The sequence below is a fragment of the Zootoca vivipara genome, chromosome 15, assembly GCF_965207765.1.
Source record: "Zootoca vivipara chromosome 15, rZooViv2.hap1.1, whole genome shotgun sequence".
NCBI classification, from domain to species: Eukaryota; Metazoa; Chordata; class Lepidosauria; order Squamata; family Lacertidae; genus Zootoca; species Zootoca vivipara.
The window spans coordinates 6,883,783-6,906,808 of record NC_142598.1 but is presented as its reverse complement, the minus strand read 5'-3'; the positions used below and the strand labels follow the sequence as shown (position 1 = coordinate 6,906,808).

Here is a 23,026-nt window from a genome sequence, read left to right as displayed (position 1 = left end):
CATCATCATCATATTACTAATAATAAATCTCACTAGGAGGAAAAATGGTACCTAGACAATCCATTGTGGTGACTGCAGCCAAGGTGAAAGGTGACATTTGGTTGAAGGAAAATTCTATGAAAATGATTTATAGATGGCATTTGACACCAAGTAAATTAGAAAAGATGCATATGTCAGAATCAGGGGTTTGTTGGAATTGTAATGAAGCTGAAGGTACATTTTACCAAGTGTGGTGAACTTGTAGAGTAGCTAAGGGTATTTGGGAGATGATACACAATGAGATAAAAAAAATCTTTAAGAAAACTCTCCCAAAAAAACCTGGAAGCTTTTCTTCTAGGGACAATTGAAGCAGATGTACCCAAAAATCTAAGGAATTTGTTCCTACATGTGACTACCGCAGCGGGAATATTATATATTCCAAAATGGCAGGAGGGCACATTACCCACAAAAGAGGAGTGGCAGTTGAAATGAATGGAATATACTGAATTAGCAAGCTTAACCAGTAAATTAGAGAGCAAGATGAGACTGCCTTCAAGGAAGATTGGAAAATGTTTGTAGACTATTAAAAAAAACTATTGTAAACATGTTAAAACACTAGCAGGTTTGGAGTAAGGACAGCAGTAAAAGCTATACTGACAATAAGGTGGGGGGGAATGGTATAGAATATCTAAAATGTGCAGCAGTAATAGATAATCTGAGGAAGCCATGGAAGGGTGGAGGGGACGTTGAACACCAAGGAAATGTAAATTGGAAAATGTTGGATTGTTATTTTGGAAAATGTATTAAAAAATTTAAGGGTGCCATATTCTAGGAAGCCAATGTGGTTTATAGTGGTTAGAGCAGGCATCCCGAAACTTCAGCCCTCCAAATGTTTTGGACTACATTTCCCATCTTCCCTGACCACTGGTCCTGTTAGCTAGGGATCATGGGAGTTGTAGGCCAAAACATCTGGAGGGCCAAAGTTTGGGGGTGCCTGGGTTAGAGTGTCAGACTAGGAACTGGGAGATCAGGATTCAAATCCCCACTCAGTCAGGAAGCTCGCTGAGTGACCATGGGCCAGCCACAGGCTCTTAACCTCCCTCACAGGGTCATTGTAGTGATTAACTGAGATGGGGAGTGAACCATGTAGTCCTCAACAAAAAAGGTGTGATATAAATGCAATAAATAAGCTCTTCTGCTTACCTGCTTAAGAAAGCTGGAGGAGGCAGCCAGATTGAGAGGTCAGTAGCCAACCTGGCATCCAAAGATCTCCATGTGGTCGCATTTGCACCAGCGCTAATAGTGAAACAAGCCTGGCACCCGGCTAATTTCTAACACAGATCAGACGCTGCACATGTGTGGATGGAAACCAGGGAATTCTTGCAGTCATCCCCCATCCCATTCCTGATACTGGGGTGCTGAAGTATATCCTGTTCCTGTACAGCCTTTCTTGGATTACTATGCATTAAGAGGGCATCATTAAAAAAGAGAATGTTAAAATGCCTAGGTAAGCCACAAAAAAACCTAACATCTGGCTGGTTGATACCAGCAGCCACAAATGCATCAGGGGAAATTTGGGGGGGGGGAACACAACGCTTTGGTGGCTAGAGGAAAATTAGGGAGAAATAAACCCACATTCTCGTCATGTAAACTCTGGATATTTACTAGTTAGAAGTCCCTAAAAAAGCCACATCCTCTAACCAACTTGCATAGCTGCCAAGTACCCAGTTTTCCCCGGGAAACCCCTGTTTTTACTTACCTTTTCCCGGTGGTCCCCTGTATCACTTCGTCTCCCGTTCTTCTCTGTTATTTTCTCCTGCCATTTTTCTCCTGCCATTTTTTTCTTTCTGATTTGCCCTTCTATGGGCACAAAAAATGGCCACCGCCAGCTTCAAAAGTCAAGTCGCATCTACGCACGACCGGAAGTGCGTAGACGCGACTTCCAGTGTCGGTCATTTTTTGTGCCCATAGATGGGCGGGGCGACACCGGAAGTTGTATCAACGAACTTCCGGTCATGCGTAGATGCGACTTTTGAAGCCGGCGGCGGCCATTTTTGGTGCCCATAGAAGGGCAAAGCGACACTGGAAGTTACGTCGACGCAACTTCCAGTGTCACACGGCTGCCGGTCCCGGATTCTGCAGTCCGGGACTTGGAAGGTAAGCCAACTTGGCAGCCAAAGAAATCACCGATCCTTTCTATCCTTTCCTCCTTTTGTTTTTGCTAAGATCACTTAATCCTCAAATGACAATCTGAACCAAACCAATTTATCTAGCAGAAGATGCACAATGTAGTGACTGGCACTCACCAGAGAGAATTCGAACAGCACACAAAAACCTGAACATGCACCAGCAGATCTTTAGGATTCTGCCACAGGTAACTAGCAGGTTTCTTTGTACCTAATTGGGGCAAAATGCAGTTACCTCACTAGAGATAACTGGTCGCCGAAAAGTCAACAAACTTCCAATTTCTTTATAAATCATTTCTTACGTAACGGATAGTTAGTCAGCTAACTCCAACGTTGTCTCCCAACACTAAAGACTGGCAGTGGGTTATCCAATATAAACATGAAAAGTACATGTCTTTTTAATTAGAGTTCACTGATTCAGTCTGGAGATAACTCATACCTGCAAGATGGGAATCATTGCTGAATGACAGCAATCAATAAACTATTAAATTGACTCACTGAGTTAGGACCGCAAGATTTTTCAAACCTGGAATGGCAAGCATGCTGTGTCAAATCACCATGTTGTGATTTGGGCTGGGGTGGGGTGGGGGAATAGCATGTGAAATTTACCCCTTAAAATGGAAACTTTTCAGATTGCTGTTATTCACTGACACTATTCCTATTCAACATAGCTGAGACACTGATGCAGAGAACAAGACCCTGCCCAACACCATTAAAAGCCCATAAACTCCCACTGGGCCCTCAGTGTTCACATATATGGCATTGTCTCAATTTCATGCAGTACAAGCAAGTTACAATTTTCCTACGATGGAGTTCAAATGTGTACATGGCAAGCATATGAGACATTCACACGCTGTTGAACAGTGCACCAGAAATTGTAATTCCAGAATTTCACTTGGGGTAGTTCACTTCTTTTTTCATTGAACCACTTGCACTTTCCAAAAGCCTACACATCAATAAGATGCAAAACCAAACAGCTCTGAGTACACAAACTCAGAGCAGTTAATATGGGATGCAAAGGGTTAAGTGCAGTCAAGTCACAACAGTTCCTAGAGTGTCCACTAAGAGGAACTCACCTGGAGGGACACCTGACTAAGTTCAGTTCCTGTTCCTCCTGATATGCAAATGAGATGGATTAGCTGGCAGACAAAAGCCCCTAGCCAGCAGCCATTCTCTCTCTTAGCCTTTTCTCCTTCAACGGGAACACATCTCCACAGAATCTCCAGTTAGGATGGTTCTCCCTCTTGGCCTGCTGCCAAGAGAGAGACCAAATGGAGCCTCACTTTACTCAGTACTCTCCAGATGTATATATTTGTAACTTTTCTACGTAAACCTGCCTTTCTGAGATTATACTGTTAACTCAGGATGCCATGTGAGTAAACTCTATCTTATTTTGATACTATTGTGTCGTGTATTTCTTTTAAGAGGGACAAAGGGGATTTGCCAGGAAGTATAATATTGAAGTATAATATTGTTGCAGAGGTTCTAACGAACCTAACGCTCACGTTTTGCTGCGCACAAAAGGGGAATGTCACTCTGCTGATATTGGAAGCTTGCTAACACAAGCTTGGATAGGATCTATCTAATAATATATCCTAATCCACATCCCTAACATTCCCACAGTTAATACATTTATTTCCAGGTGTACTAAGCTGCAACTCTCTTATCTGTAGAGGATATCAGGAACCGTTCGGAAATACCAGCACATGTTTCCCCCCACAAGAGAATGAACGATCTGCAGGCACATGGAGCTCTGGCGTCTCTATCAACAGGATGGCTGTGTTTACCTCATTCAGTTCAGTTCAGTTCCAGTCTGCTTCTCTGCTAGCAGACTTCAAGATTTTCCAGATAGCAGCCATGTCAGCCAGAAGCCAGCCCTCATGCTCAGCCAAGTATAGTTTACATGCCCCGAGTAGAATGCTCAAGGGTCACAACCCTGATCTACCACTCCAACCAGGCCATGACTCAGTTCACATGTCGCGGTAAACCACAGTTAATGGCTTGCCACGAATGTCCCCCCGAAAGGCTCTTTCACTCTTCCCTCCTAACACCACAATCTCTGGCTTCTTCTAACGTCCTAACAGCAAGTCACAATCTGTAGGCGATGCATGGTTTTTTTTGCTTACTGATCAGTCTGTTGGAGAGAAACAAAACACAATTCTAGATTTGGACACCCCGTAAAACCAGGGAATGTGGCTGTTACCTCTGTGCATGAGCAGAGGGAAGCCAAAGAACTCTCTTGACCACAATCAGAATAAACTACAGTTTACTGTGACATGCAGATGGGGGTCAATGCAGTCTTGACCGCAGAATCAAGGCTCAGAGTCATCCCAAACATTGTTTTTACAGTGCAATGGCAGGATAAATTACCTTAAACAAAAACAAGTAGACAGTAAGTAGGGGGTTGGGTAAGCTTTAAAAATAAAACATTTCTTTTTATCTGTTTAGTTGTCTAGGTTTCCTACATTATGATGGAAGGAATTATATGTGATGAGTAACAAGTAACTAAAGAGTTAACTGTGTACTGTAGCACCTGACCACTGAGGAATATCATGTTACAGAATGTACCAGAAGTGTTTCTGTATGTAGCAGTTGGTTTCGTTTCTGCCTGGGAGACGGTCGCAAGATGTCTGCGCTCTCACCAGGTTGTTTGTTATTTTCTCTCTAGAATAAACTTAAGTAGTTATTAGAACACTTTGGACTCTGTGTGTTCTTAAGAGGCTTTTTATCCAATGGCTATACAAGCTTTCGCTGTGTGAGAAGAAGAACTCTGCTGTGTGTGTGTTTTACTGCCAGCCCGGTTCTACGGAAGCAGAGAAGCGGAGAGGAAGCGCGCCGGGCGATAATCAGAGGCTCCTAATTGAGTCATAAACAACTCAACGGAGCCCTATACCCGTCACAGGTTATGGGTCATAGAACCTAATCAATCACCAAAGCAATAAAAGGTGATTGCAGCTGTAAAAGCCTTGGAGAAAGCCGGTGTAAAGAGCTAGCTGGGAGAAACCTGTTGTTTTGCAGTCGGCAATCAATAGATGCACTCGCTAGCAGGAAGACCCTGTACCAGAAGGCTGGGATCCGCAGTCTACCCGGAGGAGCAACGTGAGCTATTCTGAGTGAGTACACAGACACGGAGCCCGGGGGTGGACAAGATGGCGGAGCAGCTACAGGAGTCATTTGTCGTGCCGTTCCAGAGGTTGAATGGCGACAACTATGCAGAGTGGAGAGAAAGGGCCAGAATGTGGTTGCTAGGAAAGGATTTGTGGACTTGTGTGTTAAATCCTCCAACCCCTGTCGCTGATAATTCAGCAGCTGAAGCACAGAGGTTTGCAGCAGAAACCAGGAAAGACAATAAGGCTCTATGTGCCATTGCCATGAGCTGCGATGCTACACAACTGCCCTATGTGCAAAATGCTGTAAATGCCAAGGAAGCCTGGGACAGTTTGGAAAGGGTCCATCAGAGAAAAACGGCTGGAGCTAAGCTGCATGCTATGAGGCATCTCTTTGAGTTGAGACTGAGACCAGGGCAACCCATTAAGGAGCACATTGCCAATGTGATTGATGCATTCCATAAGCTGCAGCGGCATGAGCTTGTGTTCAAAGAGAAGGAAAAAGTTTATATTTTGCTGTCTAGTTTGGGAAACGCCTATGAACATTTGTGTTTAACATTTGAGTCAATGCCTGAATCTGAACTCACGATTGCTTACGTTTCTGGGCGTTTGGCGGATGAGGAACAGAGACGCCAGAAAGAATCGGCTGAGAAGGGGGGCCGTGGGCGCAGAGAAGCCAGTGGGGGTGCAGTAAAAAGCACTGAGGAATCCACTGTGAGTGCGTGCGCAACAAGGCTTTGTTTTCGGTGCCAGGAGCCGGGGCACGTAGCGAGATTCTGCCCAGCTCCGGAAGCAGCCAAGGTCACTCAGCCAGGTGCCAGGCAACCCAGTGGATGTGGTCATGGGACCAGCCAGCAGCGCCGAGGCAGAGGACGTGGGAAAACTCCAGATAAGCCTGTCAGCCGTCTTTCTGCTGCCTTAGCAACGATTCGAAACAAAGGACAGGACAGTTTCGCTTTTATTATCGACTCAGGCAGCAGCCATCATCTTGTACCGCCTTCAGGACAGATCCTGAACTGCAGGCCACTTGAAGATGAAAAGAGCCTGCATCTTGCTGATGGTTCTTCTGGAACAATTAAAAGCAAGGGTGTTTTTTATATGCAATGCTTAGACACTAACCTTGATGTTTATGTTGTACCAGGCATGGAAAATGGTCTTTTAAGTGTGTCTTGCTTATTGCGTGAGGGTTTTGAAATAAGTTTTGCCAATGGTGTTTGCAAAATTGCCAGAGATGGGGCTGAGCTGGTAAGCGTTACTGTTGGGTCTGATGGTCTGTTTGTCCTAGATGGGAGGGGGCAAGCAGGTGGAAGTAACACTGGTGATGCTCAGGCTAAAAGTGCCAATACCCCAAAGGGCACAGAGGGCGCTATCCATAAGGATTGTATTCATGCTTGGCACAGGAAATATTGTCATATGTCTTTTCCTTATGTGCAAAAAGCCCCTGATTTTGTCAAAGGTTGCAGGTTCAAGCCATGTCAAAAACACCTGCAATGCCGAGCATGTGCGAAAGCGAAGACGAAGAGATGCTCTTATCCGAGGTCTGAGAGGAAGAGCACAAAACCATTTCAGTTAGTGCACTTGGATATTTCTGGGCCTATGTCAACGTTAAGTTTAGGTGGTTCAAAATATGTTTTGTGTCTTCTGGATGATTTCAGTCATTTTTCCTGGGTCATAACACTGAAAGAGAAGGGGGAGGCTGCCAGAGTGATACAGGAGTGGGTAGCCGAAGTAGAACTACAGTTCTCCGTCACTGTCCAGTGTTTTCAGAGTGACAGGGCGGGAGAGTTTTTGAGTGCAGAACTACAAGGGTTTTTCCGAAGCAAGGGAATTAGGCACAGAAAAACCACTCCTTTTAGTCCACAGGAGAATGGTTTAGCTGAAAGGAAATTTAGAACGCTGTCTGAACTGGTGGAGGCAACGTTGTTTGATGCAGGACTACCCCAGAGGTTTTGGGGGGAATGCTATAAATTTGTGAATTATTGTTCAAACCGCGCTTTTAATTCAGTTGTGGACAACACACCCTACTACATGTTGTATGGCAAAGTTCCGAAGGTGCACTATTTCAGAACTTTTGGGTGTGAGGCTTGGGTTCTAATTCCAAAGCAGAAGCGCAGAAAGGGAGGATCAAGATCCAGAAAAATGATCTTCTGTGGTTACGAACCAAACTCAAAGGCTTGGAGGTTTGTACCAGCAGAGGGGGACCAAACCCGCGTTCACATTAGCAGGAGTGCTACGTTCTGTGAACAAGAGGGCTGGAGACGCATTCATGCTAACCCCGAAGTTCTTCTTGACTGGTCTTCAGGTTTTGACCAGGAAGAGGAAACTCAGGTGGCTGATGCTGGAGTTCCAGGTGCTGCAGGACCAGATCCAAGTCAGGCAGCTGGTCCAAGTGGTGTAGCTCCTAGGGAAGTGAAGCAAGAAGTCAGAAGCGCACCGACTTCACCCCAGGTCAAGCCTGGGAAGTACAGCAAACGTGGTAGGTCACCCACTTCACCCAAAGCAAGCCCAGAGGGGGCTGCAAAGCGTAGTAGGTCTCTTGACAGTGCTGCTAGTCCGAGAGAGCCACAGTCAGAGACAAGCAGTTCAGATTTAGAGGGGGAAGATGTGGGACCAAGGCGTTCAAAACGCACCACGAAAGGTAAACCACCTGAAAGGTTTTCAGCTGTCAGTGTATGGGCGAACCTAGCAGTGTGTGAGCCTGAAAGCTTTGAAGAGGTGCAACAGTTGTCAGTGGAGGAAGCTAGGAAGTGGAAAGTTGCAATGGAGAAAGAGTTGAACTCCATGCAATCTCTTGGTGTGTATAGCCTAACACAGTTGCCAGAAGGTAAGAAAGCAGTCAGTTGTAGGTGGGTCTACAGGCTGAAACCCACAGTGACTGGAGAGCCTCAGTACAAGGCTAGATTAGTGGCTAGAGGTTTTACTCAGAAGAAAGGAATCCACTACACAGATGTCTTTAGTCCGACTTCGAGATCGGAATCTTTCAGGATGCTTTTAGCGACTGCAGCGCAGAGAGGCCTAGTGGTCAACCACTTTGATGTGGACACCGCTTATTTGAACTCTGACCTCCAGGAGGAGTTGTACATGTTACCTCCTCCAGGGTTTGAGAGTGACGTGCCAGGTCAGGTGTGGAAGCTGCACAAGTCGATCTACGGTCTGAAGCAATCAGCTAAAAATTGGAATTCATGTCTTGATTCTGTTTTGAAGAGCCTAGGTTTCAGGAAGAGTCTAGCTGACAGTTGTCTGTATCTCAGAGGTGAAGGAGAACAGCAAGAACTGTTGCTTGTCTATGTTGATGACTTGATCTGCTTAGCAAAGAGCCAGATGCAAGTGCAGAAGTTTGCAAAAGAGCTAGGCAAGAGGTTCAAACTCAAGAATCTAGGTGCAGTGAATGTTTATCTGGGTGTGCAGATAGACAGAACTGAGGATGGAAGTTTCTTGCTCAGTCAGAAAGGCAAGATTGAACATTTGCTTGAGAAGTTCAGAATGTCTGACTGTAAAGGGGTCAGAACACCCATGGAGACAAACTTTGTGAAAGAGTCACAAGTGAAGGACAAAGTAGCGTTTGAGAGTCCTGAAGTGTTTCAGTCAGCGCTAGGGAGTCTGTTGTATTTGTCACAATGGAGCAGACCAGATATTGCTTTTGCAGTCAATTTGCTCAGTAGAGAAGCATCGAAACCTAGCATGCATGCTTGGAATGGCATTAAGAGAGTGCTTAGGTATTTGCAGGAGACCAAAGAGTATTGTTTGGAGATGTCAGCGCAAGGTGAGCCACAACTCACTTGTTTTGCAGATGCTGATTGGGCCAATCAGGAGGACAGGAAGTCAGTGACTGGTTTGGTAGTCAAGTTTGGAAATGCCCTGATTGGTTGGCGGTCGCGCAGGCAAAGCCTAATAGCAATGTCTTCCACGGAAGCCGAATTCTGTGCGTTGTCTGCGACATGCACTGAATTGGAGTACTACAGATGTTTGGTCCAGGAAATCTGGGGTGATTGTAGCCAGCCCATCACTGTTTGGGGCGACAATCAACCATCTTTGAGACTGGCGGAGTCTGGACAGTTCAAAGCCAGAACCAAACACTTAGACATCCGCTTCCGAAACGTATGTCAGAGCATACAGGTAGGCTTGGTAAAGTTGAGGTATTGTCCAAGCCAAGAGAACCTAGCAGATGGGTTCACAAAACCCTTGAGTTTCCAACGGCATGGGGAATTCTGTGAAGGGTTGGTTTTGGGGTAAGTTTGGATACCCGCTATCCCCAGTGTTCAGGTGAGAGGGGGTGTGATGAGTAACAAGTAACTAAAGAGTTAACTGTGTACTGTAGCACCTGACCACTGAGGAATATCATGTTACAGAATGTACCAGAAGTGTTTCTGTATGTAGCAGTTGGTTTCGTTTCTGCCTGGGAGACGGTCGCAAGATGTCTGCGCTCTCACCAGGTTGTTTGTTATTTTCTCTCTAGAATAAACTTAAGTAGTTATTAGAACACTTTGGACTCTGTGTGTTCTTAAGAGGCTTTTTATCCAATGGCTATACAAGCTTTCGCTGTGTGAGAAGAAGAACTCTGCTGTGTGTGTGTTTTACTGCCAGCCCGGTTCTACGGAAGCAGAGAAGCGGAGAGGAAGCGCGCCGGGCGATAATCAGAGGCTCCTAATTAAGTCATAAACAACTCAACGGAGCCCTATACCCGTCACATTATATTCATGAATCTTTTATTTCGCCCAGCAGTTATGTGTTTGAATTGCACCTCCCAGTTGCCCAGTACAGATAACTGCAGAGAAGCAGTTAAGTCGACATCTGGAACAGTTGGGATGAAAACTTAAATTAGCTTTTCAAGGGAAAGAGGAGGAAACCTGGTTTTGGGTAATACAGCTTCTATTCTAATTTAAGTTTTCATCCCAACTGTTCCAGATGTCGACTTAACTATATTGCACATACAGTTACAGTTACACCAACTCTCATCTTGGAACAAGCATTCCTCAGGGTTGACCCCAGACATTTCTGCTCCTGAGGCAGAAGCAAGAGGAAGTGGGGCTGGTTGCCTTGACTCATGGTTAGCTCTCTGCGTCCCACATCTGGCGCGATAAAGTGGCCGTGGCCATGTGAAAACTGCAGTTCGGGGCTGCTTTCCAAAGGCTTTCCCTCAAGCAAATCTACACTACAGTGGAACCTCGGTTTACGAACACCTCGGTTTATGAATTTTCGGTTTACAAACGCCACGGACCCACCTGGAACGGATTAATTCACTTTCCATTACTTTCAATGGGAAAGTTCGCTTCAGTTTATGAACGCTTCAGTTTAAGTACTCTGCGGACCGTCTGGAACAGATTAATCCACTTTCCATTACTTTCATTTTTTTTTTAATGATATTTATTCGTTTTTCCCCATCACCAAACCTGAACATTGTTCTTCATGCTTGTATACATATACATATACATACATATACATACACATATACATTTATGTTTGTTTGTTACAATTTTTCGTATCGTATTTCTAATCCTCCTTTCCCAGAGAAAAAAAAGGGAAAGGAGAAAAAAAAGAAAAGAAAAGAAAGTAAATTTTATCTTTGGACTTCCTGTTATCTCCATCAGCATACTCTCCTCTTTTTGTCGCAGAGTGTATATTCAATCCATGCTATCTCTGTTTTTACATATCGTTTGACACTCCTATTTCTTAAGGAAACTGATTTCTGCAAATCCAAACAGATTTTTTCCCTTTTTTCCATTACTTTCAAGGGGAAAGTTTGCTTCGGTTTATGAACGCTTCAGTTTATGAACAGACTTCCAGAACTAATTGTGTTCATAAACCGAGGTACCACTGTACTTGAAATCATAATATATAATATATTATTCAATTCAAGAAAACAAACGAAACAAATGGACTCACCTTTGGGCAACATGAACTCACAGAAGCAGAACCACAAGAGCTGTCAATCATTTAAGAGCAATTTTTTTAAAAAAAAATATTTTAAAAAATGGGGGGGTTCTTGGGGGGGGTCACATAAAACTTTTTGGGGAACATATATGGCCCATGGACTGTGGATCAGCCACCCCTAACCACTGAGTGGAAGAACCAACTGCTATTCAAGCAAGAACATGCCCAGGAAAGGAAAATTATGCCCCTATGAGAGCTTACCACTTTGTTCTGGTCTTCAAAGAAAAGCCTCCCTCCTCTACCCTTTCCCTCCATTTCCCTTTTCTTGTCTTTTTCTTTTTAGGTTTTTTTTTAAAGCTGATGATAGAAACGCCGCCCCCCCCCCCCGATTGACTGAGTTTACTTATATGCTGCTTCCCACAATGAGCTATGGCCAAAGTGGCTTACAGCAATTCCAGAGCCTAGAAATACAGAACATAGAATTACAAATATACAAAATACAGAGCAGGTCGGTAAACTTAAAAAAATGACAAAGATCAGCAAACACAGAATAAATTCAATTATTACAGGGGGAGGGAAACCCACCCACAATCTAGGCTGAAGTACATAATATACCTATACCTATGTACCATAAGGAGCATCTCTACCCCCATTGTTCAGCCCAGACACACAGAGGTCTACCTCAGAGGGCCTTCTGGTGGTTCCCTCATGGCAGAAAGTGAAGGTACAGGGAAGCAGAAAAAGGGCCTTCTTGGTAATGGTGCCCTCCCATCAGATGTCAAGGAGGAAAAAGAACTGTGCAACTTTTAGAAGGCATCTGAAGGCAGCCCTGTATCAGGAAGTTTTTAATGTTTGGTGTTTTATATTTTGCTGGAAGCTGCCCAGAGTGGGTGGGGAAACTCAGACAAATGGGTGGGATATAAATAAAAAATTGTTGTTGTTGTTAAGCAGAACAAGCATCAGCTGACAATGTTCTGGTTCTGGTACTGGACTTGCTCCACTCCAAGCAGCCTGGCTTACATACAGTTAAGAGATGGGGAGTAGATGATATACAGCTGGCATATAGACTAGATCAGACATCCCCAAACTCTGCCCTCCAGCTGTTTTGGGACTACAACTCCCATCATCCCTAGCTAACAGGACCAGTGGTCAGGGATGATGGGGATTGCAGTCCCAAAACATCTGGAGGGCAGAGTTGGGGGGTGCCTGGACTAGATAACATACAGAGGAGGCTGACAGTAGCAAAAGGCAAACGCTGGGGGGGGCAGTAATAGTTAGTCTCTCCCACAGTCTTCTGGAAGTACCTACAACTGCTGCAGGTCTTATTGCTCTTCTTTGAGAGAGAGAAATTGTCTGAAATGTTCGATTTCAGAATGGCAGAGCAGTATAGGCTCTTTGGGGCACAATCCACGGGAAAATTCTCTGGAAGTGAACTGAATCTGTGAAATAGCCTGGAGGATTATTCCCTGTGTGAATCAACCTGAGGGGGTCTATTTGGACTTTCCAACTCGAGACCACCAACATTTATTCAGCCAGACCAAGCCGTGCCCTTATCATAGATACCGGTATTTCATGTTGCAATCAAGCCACCTCTGACTAGTCCAATGGGGTAACTAACTACAGTAGTCCCATTTTCCCCCAAGCAAAATTGCAGGCTGTGCAAAGTCCTCGAAGTGTCACAGAGAATGCTTCACCATAGGCAATATCAGTTAGGCCTACGAGATAGCTGATATTCTTTCTTTCCCCATAGGCCAACTGTATTAAAATAGCCTTCACCCATGCATGAATCATACTTTACATAACAATGCAATAAAAAGCATTGAAAAAAATCTTTCAACTGATCCTCACCAGAACAACTGCAATGCATTCAAGTCTTTCAGGACCTGAGTTTTCAAATATGAGAGCTGAGGGGTCCTTTATCACACCCCAGTTCAAACCAACATGCAGCCATGAATTCGCCAAGTGGCCTTAGGCAAGCCTCAGTTGATTACTGGCCCCTCATCTGCAAATGTAGAGGACAACACTGGCCTACCTTACAAGGCTGTTGCAATTATTGGTGAGGTAATTACACAAGCCTTTTGAACAATTCAAGTGTGCTATATAATTGCAGCCAACTGCCCTTCCTTTCAGTGCTAGAACATTGGTGGACAAGAAGGTTCCAGTCTCCATTCTTAACATCTCTAAGTAGGTCTGGGGAAGTCTCTGGGCCTGATCCACCGGGGAGCTGCTACCAGCCAATGTAGGCAATGCTAAGTTGATGGTCTGACTTCATGTAAGGCAGACTCCTGAGTTCCCCCTATCATTTCCCTCATATGTCTTTGGATTCCAAGGGTGCTAATTGTCCTGTGATCGCCCAGTCATCTATGTTGCGCCCCAACAGCTAGGTACATTCGCACATGCAACAACTTTAGGTTTTTGTTGTGTTTTTTTAAAAAAAATGAAGTAGGACAACATGAACTACAGTTGTGTTGTATGATTCAATCAATTGCAGAAATCACTTTAAAATGCCACACAACAAGAGGGGTGGCAGTTTGAGGGACACAACCAGCATTCTAACACTCAGGGGTTGTTGTTGGGGGTTTCTTTTACACAAAGCCTGTTACACATCTGTTTCAATCAGTGTGTCCCGTTAGCAATGTTCACAGCTCAAGCTGTTAAGGAGAAGATTGCCACAAAGTGCCCAATTTGGGAATTCTGTCCTCTGAACTTTTAATGTACGAAGAAAGAACAGATTGAACACCATTCTGGGGCATAATGCTCTTCCAAAATTGTCTTTAAGGTGTTGGAGGTAGTTAAGAGGGTGGGGGGGGGGGAGAAAGGTTAATCATAGGAAAAATTATTAATAAAGGGGAATTGGAGGCAATGTTCTCATTCCCACATACCCTATACACTTTGATTTGCTGCTGAAATCTCAGATGAATTTTACTTGAAAAATTTTGAGGCTTTTTAAATTTCTTTTACTCTCTCACAGCCGTACATTTTAAAATGCCAGCGCTGCTCTATTACAACTAATGACTATCTGTGGGCAGTAGATGTCTGCTCTCAGCCAGCCCAAAGGCAGCCTATTTCAAAATAATTTCTATTTCATTGTTTAAAATACGGTACATTGGATTACAAGAGCAAGCTGTCTCTGTTCCCTCAGACAGACAAGGGAAGCACTAGTAGAATTGGACAACTCTACAAGATGCTGAAGGAGAAGGCCTGGAGAGGAGACAATAGGGAAATTGTGTTTTAAAATTTTCAAACTTGCAAGATACTAATTCTAAGCAAATGTGACCCAAATACTATATTGTTCTACCTGTATGTACACATGCCTTAAAAGAAATTAAATTTGCCCAAGCAACCTAAGTTCAACATAAAAAAACAGCTGAATTTTGTATTCTGTGTGAAAATTTGAATGCCTTTATTTTGTATAGTGTAGAATCATATAATCATAGAATCGTAGAGTTGGAAGAGACCACAAGGGCCATCCAGTCCAACCCCCTGCCAAGCAGGAAACACCATCAAAGCATTCTTGACATATGCCTGTCAAGCCTCTGCTTAAAGACCTCCAAAGAAGGAGACTCCACCACACTCCTTGGTAGCAAATTCAACTTCCGAACAGCTCTTACTGTCAGGAAGTTCTTCCTAATGTTTAGGTGGAATCTTCTTTCTTGTAGTTTGAATCCATTGCTCTGTGTCCGCTTCTCTGGAGCAGCAGAAAACAACCTTTCTCCCTCCTCTATAATCTATATGACACCCTTTTATATATTTGAAAATGGCTATCATATCACCCCAGTGTGATCTAGTTTTGCTAACCATGGGGAAGAGCAAAGAGATGTACTTAAACTCATCTGCCTAACCACTAGAAAATATCACCTACACAGCTTCTAAGATTTCAAGGTATTGCCAACATGCTTTTAAACATCAGTTTGCAACCACAAGGACTACAAACTGATATGTGAAACGTAAGATTTTATGTCCAATAATCACACTTTGAAATAAATCCTTCCTTCCTTCCCTCCCTCCCTCCCTCCCTCTTTCCTTCCTTCCTTCCCTCCTTCCACACTGCTGCAGGTTAGACTATTCCCAGCTTCTCTAGTTATCCAATAATGGGAAATGAACTGGGTGACTTTAAGTGGACACAATTATTCATATCCACCTACTGGTTAGAAGACCACATTTGGTCTTCAATGGTTCATCGGTGAGTATATAGACCAAGTCTCCACCTTTAGGATACCTGCCTCATGCCACAGTAGTTGGCTAACAGACCAATATATATGCTTGCTGTGCACCAACTGGACAACAACCCCACTGTCCTTAGCTTATAGAAAGCAAAAAGCTACATATGACTAGTATTATTAATCAGAGACCATAATTCCGTGCTCCAAACAGCTTAAATAATTTTTCAGCCCTGATGCAAGACATACCCACAACTGTTTGCACCACCTACCTAAGCATATGACTGGCATGAGCTTTGTACATTTTGCTAACTTATAAGCAGAAGGCAGCTCTCTGCAATGTGTCAAGGATAAGCAGGCTGAAGGACACCCCCCTCCCCATAAGTCAACCAGAACTCATGTTTGGATGCAATCTCCTGTGGCCATATGGCAGTCCTCTTACTTCATCAACTCCCTCCCTCATCTTCTTCTTCCAATTCTTCTCTCAGCTACATCTAGACATATGTCAGTGTCTTGTGCCAGCTGGAGCTCCCATGTTGGAGCTGCCCATCAGACAAAAGTGGAAGGCAAGGAAGCTTGTCAACAAGAATTAGCACACAGGGGTTGTACGGGCAGCCACCCCCTTCAAAGGAAGGCAAAGGTACTTTCACTACTGCACGCTTAGAAAGCTACTGGTAATGGCTGACGGGGAAGGATTGGTTGGAAAGCCAAGCAGGGGCAGGTGAGCAAATTATATATAGGATTCCTTCCACACAGAAAACACAACTGATGCCATGATTGAAGTTATTCTAGAGAGTGTCCTTGATCAATGAGGCAAGGCAACCGACTAGAAGGTAGACTGCAATCACCTTCACATTCAACATTAGAGGGAGTCTGCAAGAACAGCTGAGCAATCTGCCTAGTGAGAAAATCATTCAATCCCTTTAAATGCATGCTCAGCAGCACAGCATCTCTCAGAAAGAGTTTAGGACGAGTGACTCCTGCTGCAGTGGGTGGGTCTGGAACTGACGAGCCTTTAGATTCCATTACAGTTCTTGCTAATGTTACATGAGAGTGGGTCTTTTCTGTGGTGGCTCCCCGTTTGTGGAATGCTCTCCCCAGGGAGACTCACCTGGCACCTCCATTACATATCTTTAGGCGCCAGACAAAAACGTTCTTCCCCCAGTCCTTTGGCTGATTAAACAATCTATGGCCTTCTAAATGTGTGGGTGGTGTGGTTTGTTATTATGTTCCGTAATTTGTGTTTTTACACTTGTAAACCACTCTGTGATCTTCGGATGAAGGGTGGTATATAAATTTAATAATAATTCCTAAGAGTGAGCTGTGCAGAAGGTATGAATGACGGAAACCAGCTAGTACTGAGTAGTTGAAGAGATGTGGACTATTCAATCACCTTGACCCTGATGTACATTTTCACTCACCCTTTATTCCCTGGCGGGGAAGGGGGGCACCATTTTGTGGTACACCTCCGGTGTCAAAATATCTTGCGTGGCCCTGACAACAGACTCCAGTCCCATCAGCTTACAGGTAATATGAATCATGGCAAGACTAGCACAGGGTTCCTCAAGCCTTTCCGCACAGTTCCACCTGCCGAAGAACTCTTTAAAATGTCAGCCACAGGAACTAACATTGCTTTTTGAAGCAACCAACTAGGCATAACTCCCGGAGCCTAACCTATAGGGGATGACCAGTGGGCTTAACTGGTTTGGTTTGACTTTTCAAACAGGCATTTAGCAGACATTTACCTCCATGATGAGTAAAGCTTTGCAGACTGAGTTGTGTAGATGAACATTACAAAATAGTGAAATTTGAGAGACTAGTAAGCTATGCTTCCCCGCTCCTGATACACAGCCCTAATTTCAGTAGAGTCTGACATTTAACTTACTGTGGAATAAGGCTTGCATGAATTTGGAAGAGCTCATATTTTACCACAAAATAAATAAAGACAACTTGTTCCATCAGATTTCAATTTCCTGAGAGCCTTCTCTCCCCACCCTCCTGTTCAGCCTGTTACAAGATGTTAATTGGATTTTAAAGGAAGCCACACATTGTGGGAGAAGGGCAGTTGCTGAACCAAAGAGGCCACAGACAACAATAAAAGCAAAAAGCACGATTCAACGCTTTCTCTTCTAAAAACAGGAAGTTCTGAGGAAGGGACAGGGAGGCTTCATGCCCATTTGAACTTCCTTTAACAAGCCCTAAACAAAAACCTTCCACTACTTTCGGAAAGCAAGGAAATCAGCTGCCCATATTTTTATTGACAAATTGGTGATTGTGGGGTAATGCCTTCAATGCGCCCCCCCAGCTCTTCCTAAAGGAGGGGTAAGGAGCCAGTGGGGTTCTGCAGGTGATGTGGGGGCTCCAGCCACCACCAGCCAGCCCAGCAACAAGTCCTTTCCCCCCACTGTTGTTCTCAAGAGGGAGGTTGTAGGGTTTGCTCTTTTCCGCACATTGAGCCTCTCGCTTTACATGCCTCTCTCGCGCACGATACATGAATGGGGCTTGGAGTTGTTATTATTAATTAAAATAAAGAACAGGGTCATTTGGAAATGCTGGTTTCATGCCACAGAAACCAGTAGATGAGTTGTATGAGAGAGGAAGGAGCTGCTACTAATTCTCCTGAAGGAAAGACATTATGAGCCATTATTATTGTTTTCATGAACTGTATGGATGAGAGCGAGAAGGTAGCTAAGGCTGTTGAGATTGCCAAAGGATAAACACAATTTTATACCTGCCTAGGGTTCAGGCCCTGTGCCAATTGCACAAACACAAGAAGTTTCTCTGTACTGTTCCTCCGTTTAGGTCAGGCATAGGCAACCTTGGCTCTCCAGATGTTTTGGAACTACAACTCCCATGATCCCTGACCACTGGCCCTGCTAGCTAGGGATCATGGGAGTTGTAGTTCCAAAACATCTGGAGAGCCAAGGTTGCCTATGCCTGGTTTAGGTATATACTGACTGGCAGCAGCTCCTCGGGGTTTCAGGCACGAATCTTTCCCCAAATCTGCTGGCAGGTGTTGGGGTCTGAAGCTGAGACCTTCACTGAGCTAAAGCCCATCCTTACTGGTGCTCTGTGCTGGGCAGGTTATAACTTTAGAAGACACTACTAAAGCAGAGCTCAGCTGGAGTTAAGATTGCACCGGGGGAAGCTGTGAAAGAAGGAGTGCGCCTCTAGGCATGTGCAAAGGGACTCCTGCCCACTTCTCTAAGGAGCAGCTATCGCTTCCCCAGATGCAAACGCTCCAGGCGATGGGCAACGCTAAGCCCCACGGATGGGCAATACTGTTGAAATCAAGCACAAGCCTCAGGGGAACCAAAAAATCTGCGGAGCGGGTCAAGGGGGTGACGCCGTCAAAACACGAAGGGGGCAAGAACCCGGAGCTCAGTAGAAAGCAGCAATCGGATGCGTTTCCCTCGGGTTGCAACAGTCCCCGGTTCCCCGCGCAGCACCCCGGACGCGCGCCCCACGCCCCGCTTCGGAGCCTACCGCTTGCCGGCGTGGCCGCCTCCGCCGCCGCTGCTGGTGGTCCCGTGGAAAGACGACGGCCAAGACATGCGGCATTTCTTCAGCCCCGGCCGGTCGCTGGTGTCCATGGCGTCCGCCCTCTCGATCTGCCGGTGCGGGTGCCTCTCCGTGTCCGAGTAGCCGCGGTGCTTGATCTTGATGGGGGTCCGGGGCTGCCGCCAAAGGTGCTGCGGGGGCTTGAGGGTGGCCTGACCCTCCCGCGGCACGGGCAGCGACAGGGACAGGCTCTTCTTCGAGCAGGGCGGCGGCGGCTCCATCCTGCTGCTCCTCGCCGGCTTCGGACGGAGCTGCCGAGGCACACGGTCGCGGGGGCGGGCAGGTCGCGGGGTGGCCGCGGCGGCGGAGTTAGCGCGCCTCGGTCTCGGTCTCCGGCCAGCAACCCGAGTCGCCGCCCCTCGAGCCCCGGGGAAGCGTCTCACAAACTCCGCCAAGAAGCCGCCACCATCCCAAGCGAGGCTTAGCGCAGAGGCAGCCGCCCAGGGCCCTTCGCGCCGGCTCCGGACGCCCCCTCCATGCTCCGCAGCTACCGGAGGAGACTGGCGGCGCCTGCCGGAACACGCACCGAGCTCAGCCCGCGCCTGGAGCCGACGGAGCGTCCCCGCTGCGCGCGTCTGAGGCGCCGCCGCCGCCGCCGGAGGGAAGGAGGGACTGCGCCGCCGGCGGGGCTGCGGGGAGGGAGGAACCAGCGGAGGCGGAGGGGACGCGTCGAGGGTCGCCGCCTTCACGGCATCCCCCGCTTGGCGAGGCGGCTGCGGCGGCGGCGCCACGAGACGGGCGTGGGCGGGCGTCTCCTTAGGCTCCCGCGGTTCCCCGAGGAAGGCTCCGCCTGCGCGGCAGCCGGCTCGCGCGCGGACTAAGTCGAAGCACGGAGCCGGAGCGGCGGCGGCGGCGGCGGCAGGAGAGCCCCGCCCGCGGCTGCCTGCGTGCGCCCAAGACGCGCCAGTTTTCGCCGCTTTCTCGCGTCCAATGTCGAGCCGGCTCCCTTTCTACTTACAGGTCCACCCCCCTCGACGTACTTGAAAGAACAAGAGTGCCTCTGAGCGTGTACAGAAAGCTTTTCCCGTCAGCAAAGGCCTAAGGACAATCAGCCTTGCTGCGTTAAGTATCAGCACTGGCAGTGCCGGATTTACATATAAGCTAAACAAGCTATAGCTTGCCCCCCCCCCAAAAATATACTTCTTAATTGTATTTCACTTCAACAATCACTTTCATAAAATACATATTTTTTATGTGCAAATTGCTTTAGATACCTATTAGGTCCATACAGCATAAAACTGCCACAATTATTTGTTGACAAAGGACAGCTGGACATTACCTTCAGTAGCTTAGGGCCTCATCACACCTAAATCCGGCCCTGATCAGTAGTGTCCAGTTTATTGCGGGGGGGGGGAGCTGGGCACCTCTTGGTCTTCCTCTTCCACTCCGCAACCCCCCCCCCCAGTGTAAAAGGTAAGGTAAAGGGGCCCCTGACCATTAGGTCCAGTCGTGACTGACTCTGGGGTTGCGCGCTCATCTCGCATTATTGGCCGAGGGAGCTGGCGTATAGCTTCCAGGTCATGTGGCCAGCATGACTAAGCCGCTTCTGGCGAACCAGAGCAGTGCACGGAAACGCCGTTTACCTTCCCGCTGTAGTGGTACCTATTTATCTACTTGCACTTTTATGTGCTTTCAAACTGCTAGGTTGGCAGGAGCTGGGACCGAGCAACGGGAGCTCACCCCGCCACAGGGATTCGAACCGCTGACCTTCTGATCGGCAAGCCCTAGGCTCTGTGGTTTAACCCACAGCACCACCCGCTGTCCCAAGTGTAGCCACCAACAAAAGCCAGTTGGGACTGAGAGAGTGTGGTGTAGTGGTTAAGAGCGGTAGACTCATAATCTGGGGAAACGGGGTCTCTGCTCCTCCACATGCAGCTGCTGGGTGACCTTGGGCTAGTCACCCTTCTTTGAAGTCTCTCAGCCCCACTCACCTCACAGAGTGTTTGTTGTGGGGGAGGAAGGGAAAGGAGAATGTTAGTCTCTTTGAGACTCCTTAGAGTAGTGATAAAGCGGGATATCAAATCCAAGCTCCTCTTCTCCTCCTCCTCTTAACTAAGTGGTACCTCCACATTCAGGAGTAGTATACCTTTGGATCTAACACACTAGGGACAAACAGTGGAGGAATACTGGTGCCCTCATGCTTAGGTATTATCATGTATTGAGTGCTCCGCAGGCACCTGTTGGATCTAATCCCAAACTGTTGTCTCCAGCAAGGCAATCAGGCCCCCCCTTCCCTCTGGGTCCACACTTGACCTGGAGCTTCCTTCGCATGGCTGTCTCAATGTCAGTCTTAACCCTCAGAAATGAGGGGTAAGGATTTCAACAGAACTCCCGGTCCTGGTTCGCCTCCCGAGTCTCAGTGAAACATAGATTTCCTGCTTTGGGGTAAAGCATGTGGAGCATAACGGTGCTCTCCCGAGTATGGGGCGACAGAGGGTGAGCGGCCACCCTGGGAGAAGTAAATAACAAAACACTTCCTAGCGTGAGAGGAGTGGCCCGCAAAAATAAAATAAAAATCTTCTTTTAAAGTGTGGGGTGGGGTGGGGGGTAGCTCCCAACACATAGAAAAAGGGCATATGGAATAAAGGCCTTCTCGGTGGCTGCTCCCAAGATTCTGGAGCTCCCTCCCTAGAGAAGTCAGACTGGCTCCTTCCTTGCTGTCCTTTTTGTCCCAACAGGGTTTGGAACGGACTGCTTTTAGAACTGACGTGCTGTTTTTATTGTACTTATCTGTATGTTTTTAATAGATATATAGTTTTGATTTTATTAATGTTTGATTATTTTCCCCACCCATGTTTTTAGCTGTTCTTATTTTATTTGTAAGCCACCTTGAGTTTGATGATGATGATGAGAAAGAAGGTAGGCTGAGCCATTTGCTCTATTTTTTTTCTGTGGGGGGGGTGTTGTTGTTTCAAATAAGGGAATATTCAACTGACTCCCTTGTTACACATGTGCAGCAGTCCAGGAGGAAAAAAAAAGCTTTATCGCTTGATTCTGTTGATGTTAAGAAGTGGTCCTCAACACATGCAGGAATTAATTGATCTTAGCAGCCTATAAACCAGTGCAGGGCCTTCCCAAGACGTTTTAGCATCTGAGGCAAAGCACAAAATGGCACACACACACACACACACACACACACACACACACACACGGCCAGGGAGGAAGGAGTGAGTGGAGAAGTACATTGGGAACAAGCAGGGAATAAATACAGTACTGACATTGGGATCTTCTGCCACTGAGGAGGTCACCTGACCTTGCCTCATAGGTGGGCCGGCCCTGAACCAAGGGCATTGGTTCCAAATGTGTCCTTCCAGCTTTTGTTGCTGTGACCCAGTTGCTGGGATTCAGTGCTGCTTTTGCTGTGCCACCTTCAGAGCTCTGGTGTGCAAGCAGAGAAAAGGTTCAGGGATACTGCCAAAATAGTACCAGCCTTCAAGGCAGGGCAGCTGCGAGTGGCCAAGAGACAGCCTTTGGCACAGAAGCTGCGTGATGATCAAATAATGTCATTATTGAGCAATAAAGTGGCTATTAATAGCACGGTGGCATGTCCCCCTCCTTCCACCATATTGGCAATGGCGATCCGTGTCTCTTGCAGGATCAGATAGGAGAAAAGGAAAGCTTAATGGCGACTTGTGTACACCAGCATAAGTGGGGTGGCATTCTGCAGCCAGAGATATATTTCAGTGGAAAATCCAAAATGGGAGCCCTCCTCTTCTTAGCTAGCATACTGGGAAGCTCTCCTTCACAACCCTCGTTGAAATAAATGAGAGCTGTCTGTGAACAATATTGCTTTCCTTCTAAACTCTTTCCATGGTTCAGCTCTGTCAGTATCCCACATAAGGATTGTCTTTCTTAATCTTATCAGACTATATCTAATCTAGCATTTTGTTTCCAACAATGGCCCAACAGACTTCTGCTTCAGGAAGCCCACAAACAGAGTAGGAGAGCAAGAGCCCTCCCCGGTTATTTGCCCTCAGCGTTTGGTATTCAGAGGTACACTACTTCTGAACATGGAGGTTCCATTTAACTACAATTAATCCTCTTCCACTCTTGAAAATGAGTAAGATGGGCCACCTGCTTTGGGCTATACTGGCTGCACATTTAATACAAGCAAGAATCAGGGTGTGCCCCTCCTGAATTCTGCAGGGAATTGGTAAAATCC

The 23,026-nt window shown here is 46.4% G+C and overlaps 1 protein-coding gene across 1 annotated transcript in view; it reads right to left on the bottom strand.

Annotated features, from left to right (window-relative positions):
* The window catches only part of PDE4A (phosphodiesterase 4A), a 282,707-nt gene extending 263,068 nt beyond the window's left edge, over window positions 1-19,639 (bottom strand). Inside the window, exon 1 of the mRNA XM_035141219.3 lies at window positions 18,790-19,639. Coding sequence (XP_034997110.3) covers window positions 18,790-19,085 — 296 coding nt within the window. The 5' untranslated portion in view covers window positions 19,086-19,639. The remainder of the gene's footprint in view (window positions 1-18,789) is intronic.
* Between the last annotated feature and the right edge of the window lie 3,387 nt (window positions 19,640-23,026).